This window comes from Micropterus dolomieu, unplaced genomic scaffold, assembly GCF_021292245.1.
Source record: "Micropterus dolomieu isolate WLL.071019.BEF.003 ecotype Adirondacks unplaced genomic scaffold, ASM2129224v1 contig_13104, whole genome shotgun sequence".
NCBI classification, from domain to species: domain Eukaryota; kingdom Metazoa; phylum Chordata; class Actinopteri; order Centrarchiformes; family Centrarchidae; genus Micropterus; species Micropterus dolomieu.
In genome coordinates this window covers 1-11208 of record NW_025742090.1, presented here as the reverse complement: position 1 = coordinate 11208, position 11208 = coordinate 1, and the positions used below count along the sequence as shown (strand labels likewise).

The window sequence follows — 11208 nt, the reverse complement described above, 5'->3', positions numbered from 1 at the left end:
AGAAATGTCGGCCCACTGCTTTCGTCTTATCTACTTGTCCATTCTTGTATTTCACTGGAAACCGGAGTGTTCACAAACAGAAGACCTTCACAATAAGGGAGGGTTTTCAAGCTCTGGCCTCTCTGCACTGGCCATGATGCTCATGTCACTAATTTGCAAGAGGCTGAGCTAAAGCGTGCCGCTTATGTAGCGCTCTAAGTCCCACTTTATCTTTTGCATATTTCTAAACATTCATCTCTTAATTATGCACTAAAAAGTGATACATACCCACAATAAAGGTTAAAACATCTGAAAAATATTAATTTAGAGGCCTCGTGTTCTGATCAAAGTTTTCAGACAGCTTTCAAAAAGGCCACCAGCAAGCAGGAACAGATACTCATCTCTCATTATTCAATTGTCCGATTGTCTTAAAATTACACGAGATTTGTAGTAACAATCATTAATTGTTTAAGATATTGAGTACAAATATAATTATATATTCTTAAATATTAAAATATTACATAATTTGAATTCAAAGTTGGTGATGTAATGGGTACATGAGCTTAATGGGTACGTTTACCCTGTATTGTAGAATATCACAATATGTTTGAAATTGCAATAATATTGTATCTTGACTTGAGTATCATAATAATTTGGTAACGTGGGTGTCTGGTGGTTCACAGCCTCGTGGTCTCACTGTGTGACAACAGCAGGGTTTTAGGGAGAGGAGGGTTGTTTAGACGCAGTCAAAATACCATACATGATGGTCAGAATATAAAGTTACTGTTGTCCGTAGGTACCGCTAGACCCTTTTTACTGGGGAACATTCCTCAGAATTCAAGTGCTGTGCCCCAGTAAAATGGTCAAGAACCCTTGGTGTCATTTTTAGACTCGTAGGCACGTCCGGTAACACTTTCAGGCTCAAATAGAAAATCACAAACAACGAGCATGATTGAGGCATCTGTTTATTGAGGATTTCTACAAATGTTGCATATAAAAATGAATAAAACAGAATAAAATATCACAATACAAGAATACAGAACAATAAAAATGTGGGCATGGATCTTTGTAGAAATAAACATTAATAAAATGCTTATTTTTAAAAATTCAGCTTCAATGAATAACTTTTGAAAACTTTTATTTAACCACCAACATCACATGTTCAACTTTTGCTGCACTGAGCTGTGGTTACCTACCAGCTGCTTCTGCAGCGCCATTACTTTGTTATTGTCTTCTTTTTCAAATTCCGCATTCGTGTCTGAAAATGGTATTTTTCTGTTCTGCAATTCCATGTAATTCTGGAACATTGTTATTACCACATCTGTAAATAATAAGTAGGAAAATCTAGAGGAGACTTTAAACAAACCCCAAAAGCTAAGATGCTCTCCACAAGGATTTTACATTCATGGCGCAGTACCTAGCAGTTTTGGCAGGAAAACACTGTTAATATGATTGCATAATTATTACAGATAAAACTGTTAATTTGCCTTGCGTCTTATTTTACTACTTTATACATTTGTAGAAATGAATATAAAAACATGAGAACCACCTCCCTTCTGTATAATTACATTTCATTTGTGCGTCCTGCAACACTACTAAAGCGCTGCGGGAGCATTTCGATGAGCATTACAAGTAGCATTACATGGACGTTAGAAAATTAACCCCCGTTTTAAGTTATTTAAGACCTAGAACACAAACGTCAGTGAATTTAAAGAGGTGGTATTATGCTCATTTTCAGGTTCAAAATCCTATTTAGAGGTTGTACCAGAACAGGTTTACATGGTTTCATTTTCAAAACTTTAGCTATGGAGTGATACATCTGGTCTCTAAATGATCTTTGTTGGGAGTTACACATGCGCAGTTTCTAGTTAGTGACTACTAGCCAATCAAAAGCAGAGAAGTGCGGGTCAGCGAAAAGACCGTAAACAAACAAGCTATTTTCAAGCGGTTCAGAGCAGAGTTTTCTGTGGGAGATGGGAACTCCCTTTGGGCTGGACTTTAGGTTTTTTCACTTTTTTATTTATAAATATGTTGATAACTCAACAAAGGAGAGTGGAAAAGCCAAAAAGCATAATACCACCTTAAGGTCTTAAAAAGTCTTATATTTCAAAATCAAAATGTAATACCCCGCGGACACAAGAGGAAAAAAAGTCATGAAGTCGCCCGTGATTCAGTTTTCAAGTGCGCTGCATGTGGATCGAAACTGAAACTTAATGTTCGTGAGGCACAACTGCAGTGGTGCGTCAACTGTCGCTTCATAATGTAACATTTCCTGTGTGTCTGTTGACGTCATACCAGATAACATCTCTCTCTCTGTTTCTCTGCAAAATGCAAAAGTGGGTTGCCAATAATCCCCATATTTTTAAGCCTATATTTTTCTTTACCTTATATTACCCCCCACCCCACCCCGAGGAGGTTTACATTCAGGCTTATTACAAAGACAGCACGAAGAGGAGGCTTGAGGAAACGGCTCACTTGGCGCTGAAAACTTTTCTAAACTAAGCAGTGTGAATGCGTTGGTGGCGTTTAAGGCTTCTATCAGTAGAAAAGGTTTTCCCACATGTTTCACACCAGTACGGTTTCTCTCCAGTGTGAGTACGGCTGTGTCTTCCTAGGTGACCCGATCGAGAGAAACTTTTCCCACACTGCCCACACCAGTACGGTTTTGCTCCACTGTGAACACGGCTGTGTACCATAAGGTCACTGGATTTTGTGAAACTTTTCCCACACTGGTCACAGCTGTACGGTTTCTCTCCAGTGTGAATACGTAGGTGTTTCTTTAGGGCACATGATGTAAAGAACGCTTTCCCACACTGTCCACAGCTGTGAGGTTTCTCTCCGGTGTGAATAGGTAAGTGTTGTTTTAGGGTACCTGCCTGAGTGAAACCTTTCCCACACTGTTCACACCGGTACGGTTTCTCTCCAGTGTGAATACGGCTGTGTACCAAAAGGTCACGTGATTTAGCGAAACTTCTCCCACACTGCCCACAGCTGTACGGTTTCTCTCCAGTGTGAATACGTAGGTGTTTCTTTAGGGCACATGATGTAAAGAACGCTTTCCCACACTGCCCACAGCTGTAAGGTTTCTCTCCACTGTGACTAGGTAAGTGTTGTTTTAGGGTACCTGCCTGAGTGAAACCTTTCCCACACTGTTCACACCGGTACGGTTTCTCTCCAGTGTGAACAAGTTTATGTGCTTTTAGGTGATCTGAGCGAAAGAAACATCTCCCACACTGGTCACAGCTGTATGGTTTCTCTCCAGTGTGAACACGTCTGTGGATTTTTAGTTCACCTGATGTAGTGAACGCTTTCCCGCATTGGTCACAGCTGTAAGGTTTCTCACCAGTGTGAAGAAGTAGGTGATGTTTTAGGATACGTAACGCAGTGAACGCTTTCCCGCATTGGTCACAGCTGTAAGGTTTCTCTCCAGTGTGAGTACGTAGGTGATTTTTTAAGGTACCTAACGCAGTGAACGCTTTCCCACACTGGTCACAGCTGTAAGGTTTCTCTCCAGTGTGAATACGTAGGTGATTTTTTAAAGTACCTAATGCAGTGAACGCTTTTCCACACTGGTCACAGCTGTACGGTTTCTCTCCCATGTGAACTCTCTGATGACTCTTTAAATGTCCAGATGTTGTGAAGGATTTATCACAGTGGTGACAGCAGTGACGGAGTCCCTCGCGTCCTCTCCGTTTCTATAGCAACAGAGAGAGAAAGACAGTAAGTGAGATGTCATGGTGGAGCGAGCTACCTAGAAGCAGCTGACTAATGAGACCAGTGTAAACCTGTATCCATCACACCGAAGGTCATTCATGCACGATTTTTACAAAGATAAAGTTGTTGTTATTCAGCACTGTTAAATGTTGTTTACAAGTAAATGTGAGAAACGCTGTAGTGTTCTGCGTAAGAAATAAGAGACAGAGTTTATGAATGTTGTCTTTTTGGGGGTTTTTGTTTTCTTACGTGTTCCATGCTACTTCAGACATGAATAAATCGTTCAGTTCAACTATATTGTCAGACTCAGGGACCCTTAGAAAAACATTGAAGCTGCAAGCAGCCTTGGGCGGGCCCTCGCACTTGTAGCGCATCCGGGTGTGAGCCGGCCGCGTTGCATATTCTGGAGCTCTGCAGCTGTGAATTTGCTACGTGGTTCTGACGCCGCATGAAGGTGTTATATGTCACTTCCTGTGTCCCCTATGTGGAGCTACATAGCACTTGCCGCTATGAATATAAATCTGTATTGGCGTGTAGATGTCTACGGGGTGGGAGAGTTATCAAGCACGTAAAGTTTTGTTCAGATGTGAGCATGTACACTGAAGTTACAACAACTTCCTGTGTCATGGCGAAGAGTTGATCTTTGACACCACGGACACGCCCATTGACGAAAACTCACAGATAGCACAACTTTTCATCTTCAATGCCTTTAGAAGGCACAGCAGAAATTTGACGTCGGTTGGACTAAATGCCTAGGAGGAGTTCGTTAAAGTACGGAGAGTGTAAATCATCCTAAAATGGCTGTAAAATTCAAAATGGTTGACTTCCTGTTGAGTTTAGGATATGGGTTCTTGAGGCTTTTTTGTGTGTCTTCATAAGATACATGTCCCCAGAAATTGCGCTTACTTTGCAGAAAAAAAAAAAATCTTTACAGTTTCACTAGGGACCTCGCACAGTTCATGCTCGGGTCCTAATAAAGCTCGTTAAAACATCCAGTTCCTCCAACGCAGGCGTGATGACTCCAGCTTATCAGGTCTTGTCGGCTGGAAATTTTTTTAATAGCGTTTGACAATCCTAAAGTGATACGTCACGATATCCGTCTAATACAAAATGCCTGTGAAAAAGTTTACTATTTATTTGCTGCAAATCCAAATTGCTGTGTAACACTTAAGTCTAATCTGTACATCACATTATATTAATAAGTGTTCAGTGACGCAGCATGGTGCGACCCTCTCTCTTCCTGTATTTTTAGGCCACTGGAAACATTGGGTTTGAGTTTTGTTTGTCACAGGGGGTGGTCAGTCTGGGCGCTGCTCTTACGTGGGTTACGCTTCTTGCGTTCCGTCGGCATTACGTTGTCAACTGGCATCTGGGAGTCTTTTTTCCTTTTTTTTTGATTTATTTATTCATTTCTCCCACCGCTATTGGCTACTGGGGTTCTTGCCTGCCTGTTGCTGGGGTAGGTGTGGCACTCTCACTAACCACTACATTCTTTAACAGGCTTATGCGCACACACATACAGACACATTCACCCACACAGTCTCACACAGACATAAACAAATTTAGGTTGTCCCTGGTAGAATTATTCCTGATGCTTTTCTTTCAGTTACTTATTTAAATGAATTGTTATTATTCCTGCTCTTGTGGCTGTGCTGTGTTGCTTATTTAGTGCGCTACTGTTTCTTGTTTCTTCTGTAGAGCAACACGCTCCCCTTGTTCTGTTATAAATATTGTTACAAATTTTTGTATTTCTCAACTTGAACGAACAAATAAATTTATATATATATATATATATAGATATATATAGAGAGAGAGAGAGAGAGAGAGAGAGAGAGAGAGAGAGAGAGAGAGAGAGAGAGAGAGAGAGAGAGATATAGATATAGAGTAGACTCACAGTACCATTATAATCGAATCACAAAGTGCATTATTGCCCACAATAATCTTAATATGACCTTCTCTCCAAATTGTGCAGCCGTACTTAAATGCCTCCTTAGCGTCCGCATTATTTCCAGCTGCAAAGTTATTCCAACTTCAACCTGGCTTGATGTTATGAGCCTTATCAAACTAAGTATGGCCTACTTGCCTCATACAGCACAGAGAGCTTCACGATGAGCAGTTTCATTAGAACTCATAATTACACTTTTTGGTAAATATACGCCGCTCAAAAGAACATCTGATTTCCTACAGCACAACAACAGATCTTCATTTGTGAGCTTAGCCCAACCCAGTTTAGCTTTGCAGGCACCATTACACTCATTGGTCAATCTCAGGAAAACAGCATAACAAATGGTACATGATCAGACAAGGAAGCTTCACACATACAGGATTTTCATTTATCGAGAAACAGCACGGGCATCTGCAGTGCTAATAAAATGATCAAGCCCTGATGTTGTGTGCCATGCTTCACTTACAAGATGATATATGTAGCGGGGTTCTCTTCCAAACTCCTCAAAAAAGGGAAAAACACAGGCGTAGTCAAAAAATAGTGGCGTGATTTTTAGTCACAACAATCGTGGGGTATACGAGCAGCAAAACGTTATAAACTTGACAGGACAGAGGAAACTAATTCTGAAATAATTTAGACCCTCTGACTGTGTTGTCCTGTGTGGCTCCCTCAAAGTCTACTCAGCCTGGCCTTCCTGTATGGCAACTGAACATGAATAGGCCTACAGCACAGTTTGTGCATGTTTACTCTGTGCAAGTGGGTCACTGTCAGATGATGAGCCGTCAGATGCAGAATGAATCCAAGACACATCACTGTCCTCACCTCCCCACCATCAGGCTCTCGTTGCTGAGCGAGTCTGCATACCTGTGTAGAGGTTTTGCAATAGCTACACAGGAGTGAGAAATTAATAGAGCGAAAATGAAAATGCTTTTAGGAAAAGACTGGGGGACTTGAATATTGTATGGGGAAAAACTAGGTCTAGGCTACAATCAAAAAACAGCAGGTAAATTTTACCCGTGGGGGTGGGGGCAGAAAATACAACTGGCCCCTTGTGGCGCCGGGCCCAGTCCAGCATTAGAACAACCTGTTGGAACAGCACCATCCCTGTACAAAAAAAAGTAGTCTAAGCTATAACCACTCTAACCCAGTATCGTGGCCAATTAAATATGATTAAAAAAAACAGAGAGTAGGATCCTTCACTCGTGTCATGAGTGTTGCATAAATTGTCTACCAGATCATAAATCCAGGGATGTAAATAAACTTGAGGTGGAGCAGTTACAGCAAAACACAAACGCCTGTCAACCTGGACCCTGGTTGCTTTGAGTGGTCGAAAAGACTAGAAAGTCGCTATATAAATACGGAGCATTTAAATAATTTTTAATATTTAATTCAAACATCTGAAAATAATTAATATAGGGGCCTCTTCTGTTCAGACAGCTTTCAGCAAGTCACCAGCAAGCATGAACATAAACTTATCTTAACTTACACAAAATATATCCAACTGGCTTAAAATTAGGTATCAAACACAAATTGTTTAAGATATCAAATTTATTTAACGGAATTCGAACCTTGGTGATGTAATGGGTACATGAACCATGCTGCTGTTAAAATGATTTGCCTCCTTGCGTCAAATAAGGTCCAAATAAACAGCTGAAGTAACTGCAGCTCATGTTCGTTCCTGTCTCAGATCATTCAGAGAATAATAACGCAGGCAACTGTCACTGTGATAAACTCACCAACACACGAGGATGTGCAGATCAGGGGGTCTTAAAAAAAACCTTATGGGGGTCGTGTCATAGATTTCCAACCAGATCACAAAGATAAACCAGAAGGGACATAAAATAACTTGAAGTTACAGCAACACACAAACTCCTGTCAATCTGGACCCTGACAGTCAACCAACCCAAAATCAAAGTGTTCATTTTCCAGAAAAGAAACAAAACCAGCTTCACAGCAATGTGTCAAACAAGTCATTGAAATGTGAGGAAATTTTTTGCTTGGCTGTGAAAGACAGGGCATAAAGGGGCTTTCTATGGTATCAAGAGATCAATATAAACATTCAACCACCAGTTACAGCCCGCTGTAATAAAATATTCAGGTCAGTCATCAAACCCACTGCATTATATGGCAGCTACAGCTGCTTGATTATGGTAATGATCACAATCAGGATTGTTTTGGTCAAACTTGAGATCACTATTATTTAACAGGATTACTGATTGTCACACATTTTGATCAAGCTGTTGTGCAGGTTGTATTAGATTACCATTGAAAGCATGTAACTGATAAAATAAATAAATTGTTGTGTAACTTCAGAAACAGCTGAAGTAACTGCAGCTCATCTCAGATCATTCAGAGAATAATAACGCAGGCAGACTGTTTGTCACTGTGATAAACTCACCAACACACGAGGAAATATAATGACTCTGCTTCACTTTTCACCAGCATTGTTTCTGCTGCGCGCTCCCGACACAACACGGGCTGCACCGCGCATGCGCAACGCGGGAAACTCACAACAAAGACAAGAGAAACGCCATCTTGAAGAGAGGAAGCTGAAAGAAAACTCATGATGTTTCTTTCAGCTTCCTCTCTTCAAGATGAAAACAGGAATCACGGAGACTCTTTGGAAATCAAACCACGTCAACACAAACCCTGGAGCGGGTTTTCAGGCTCTGATCTCTAACAACAGAATGAACGGATGATACACGGACCCTCGAGACTCTTCCTCGTGTCTTTAGTCTCGTGATGAAGTCATGAACACTGACCTGAACATCGGTGCTATCAGAGCACGAGGCTGCTGTTTGGCTCCTGTGGTCCGGGTTCTGGTTCTCCATCGTCCTGCAGGTCTCCGCTGTGACTGGTGGACCGTGATGTCCTGGACTGAGTCTGGATTCTGGTCTCGGAGGTCTTCAGGCTGAGATACAGGAGCGCTGCGGAGTGTTCTCGCGATGTCACGGCGTCTCGCCCCGCCCCTTAGTTACCGTTGCTCAGGCAGCAGATTCACAGCCTGTTTGAAACAAAGCAGCTTCTCTGTAGCTGCTGAAGTTGGTTTAGCGCGTCAGACTGCTGTGATGATTTTACTGAAGTCAGATTTGAATGATCTTTATTGTTATTATACTCAGGTACAATGACGTGTCGTAATGCTTCTGTTAATGTCATTAAAATAAAACAAATAAATGACAGCAGAACTAGAAAACAGCTGTAAACTAAAAGTCCTGGACTTTGAAACAGATTAAAATAACACATTTACAGAGGTGAATGTTACATAATGAATCAACAGATGCTCAGTCTTTGTATTTCTAAATGGTGTCTGTGGTAGCAGTGTGTGTGCTTCATCTTTGTGAGGAAGAAGAGTCTTTGTTGGGCCTTGTTAACCAGCTGTGAGCTGTTGGAGGACCATGTCAGCTGTTTTCACACATTGACTCAGAGGAACTTTATGAAACTTTCCACTGCTTCTCCGTGTGTGAGGGGGAGGTGGACTCTCTGCTTTGTTCTCCTGAACTCAGCCATGATGTTCCACTTCACGCCTGCGGCCCGTCCCCTCATTGTCTCAAACCAGCCCAGCTCCTGTAAAGTGGTGTCGTCTGCCTGTGTGATTATGGGGTTGGTGGTGCACTCGTGGGTGTAGAGGCTCAGCATGCTGCCCTGTGGGGTTCCTGTGTTTATGAGGGTGGAGGAGGTGTGCTTACCTATTCTGACCTGCTGTGGTCGGTCCGTGACCCATGATCACAAAGACAAACCAAAGCCCAGGTTGAGAGTCTGGTCGATAATTATTTTTAAATAGGACTAACTCTGGAACATTTCCAATCTACATTTGTCAGTAATCATTAATGCACTATTGTTGGTGAAAACAGCATCATTAAGCAAAAACCAAAACAAATAGTTAAATAAACTAAGTGTGTAATGATGTGATTTCAGTCCTCTGACTTCATGTGTTTTATTTACCATCTTAAATGTATGATTAGCTGTTTGTTCACTTAACGGGCCATCGTGTGTTTGTCCAGGTTGGCTCTCTATTCAAATGGGGATCAGCTGCTTGAAAAGGCGACTGATGCACATTTCAGGTGATCAGCTTGAATTGGAGGCAGAGAGCTGAACATGTGGACATCAGCTGGCTATTCAGCTGCATTAATGAGCAGCCCAAACAGATGCAAACACAAAGACACTGAAGGAAAACTGTGTGTTGTGAATGTAGCCTGCAAACCTCCTTAGTCTCCGTTAATACAGAAGAAATTAGAAATATAACAACAACATGTTGATGTGATGCTCACTTAATAAATAAATACTGCAGTTGGGAATAATATTTGGGGAGGATCTCTTCTCTGTAGCAGCAGCGGGTATTAAAGCACAGAGTACAAACATACAAACAGAGCAACACAAACCTGAGAGGCCTATAAATGTTTCCTTTTCTCCTCCTGTGAGTCAAAGATCAGACTTCAGATTGAAAATAATCTTCTGTTGAACAAAGAGAAGCTCCTGTGCTGCCACCTGCTGGCTGTCTGACTGCATTTATATGCTGCTTCCACCCAAAGAGTCATTCACACACACACAGCAGTGATAGTGAGCTACCATTTACAGTTTCTACAGCTGCTCACACACATTTCTCAAAACTGAGACTCTCCACTCGGTCCCAGCAGAAGTCAGTGTGGAAAACAAAGAAAACACAAATTATCGTAAATTAAACCTGAATATTTGTAACATACTGATGCACCTGAAAAATAAAAATTATAAACTCCTCTTTGGCACGTACAACAGCGAGCGCCTCATTTCACTCCTTGATGACCTCTATGAAAGACTTGGGGCAGGTGAGGAGATTTAAAAAGCTGAGAGTTACAGAAGGACAACACCATCACCTGTGAACAATATTACCGTTTGTATCCTGGAGAAGCCATTCCATGTATTTATTGACTACCCAAGATACACAAAGAAGGAGCCCCACTCAGGCCGATAATCAGCAGCATTAACTCGGTCACCTACAACATTGCCAAACACATTTCTACCATCTTAGCTCCATTGGTGGGAAACACGCCTCACCACATCCAAAACTCTATTGACTTTATAAACAAAGTTCGAGGACTAAAACTGGATCCAGATGAAACCATGGTATCCTATGACGTGACTACTTTGTTCACCTGCATCCCCACCATAGAGGCAGTAGAAACCGTTAGGAAACGGCTAACACAAGACAACACCCTGGACAACAGAACTAGCCTCAGCCCTGACCAAATCTGCAAATTACTCGACCTCTGTCTAAACACCACCTATTTCCAGTACAACGGTGGATTCTACAGACAGAAGCATGGCTGTGCCATGGGCTCACCGGTATCCCCGATTGTGGCAAACATCTACATGGAAGAAGTGGAGAACAAAGCCCTCAACTCCTTCAGAGGAACAGCACCGAGCCACTGGTACAGATATGTGGACGACAAAAGCCAGGAAGTGCAAGCCTTCACAGAACACATCAACTCTGTGGACAGTAACATCAAGTTCACACGAGAAGATGTTCACAACAACAGTTTGGCCTTCCTGGACTGCGCTGTACACATTGAAGAGGATAGGAGCCTGCAGATTGG

General features: G+C 41.9%; 1 protein-coding gene across 1 annotated transcript; it reads right to left on the bottom strand.

Moving 5' to 3' along the window:
* Nucleotides 1-931: 931 nt before the first annotated feature.
* On the bottom strand, nt 932-8567 carry LOC123966301 (zinc finger protein 235-like). Its single transcript, XM_046042484.1, has 2 exons — nt 8401-8567; nt 932-3674 (listed from the first exon to the last, which is right to left on the bottom strand). The coding sequence occupies exons 1-2, from the start codon at nt 8467-8469 to the stop codon at nt 2478-2480; spliced, it is 1266 nt and encodes a 421-aa protein (XP_045898440.1). The 5' UTR covers nt 8470-8567; the 3' UTR covers nt 932-2477.
* Between the last annotated feature and the right edge of the window lie 2641 nt (nt 8568-11208).

What these genes read in the sequence shown, in the direction of transcription:
- LOC123966301 (XM_046042484.1), bottom strand. Translation starts at nt 8,469, where the DNA reads ATGGAGAACCAGAACCCGGACCACAGGAGCCAAACAGCAGCCTCGTGC. An exon ending in CTGATAGCACCGATGTTCAG is followed by an intron (nt 3,675 to 8,400) that starts GTCAGTGTTCAT and finishes CTGTTGCTATAG; the next exon opens with AAACGGAGAGGACGCGAGGG.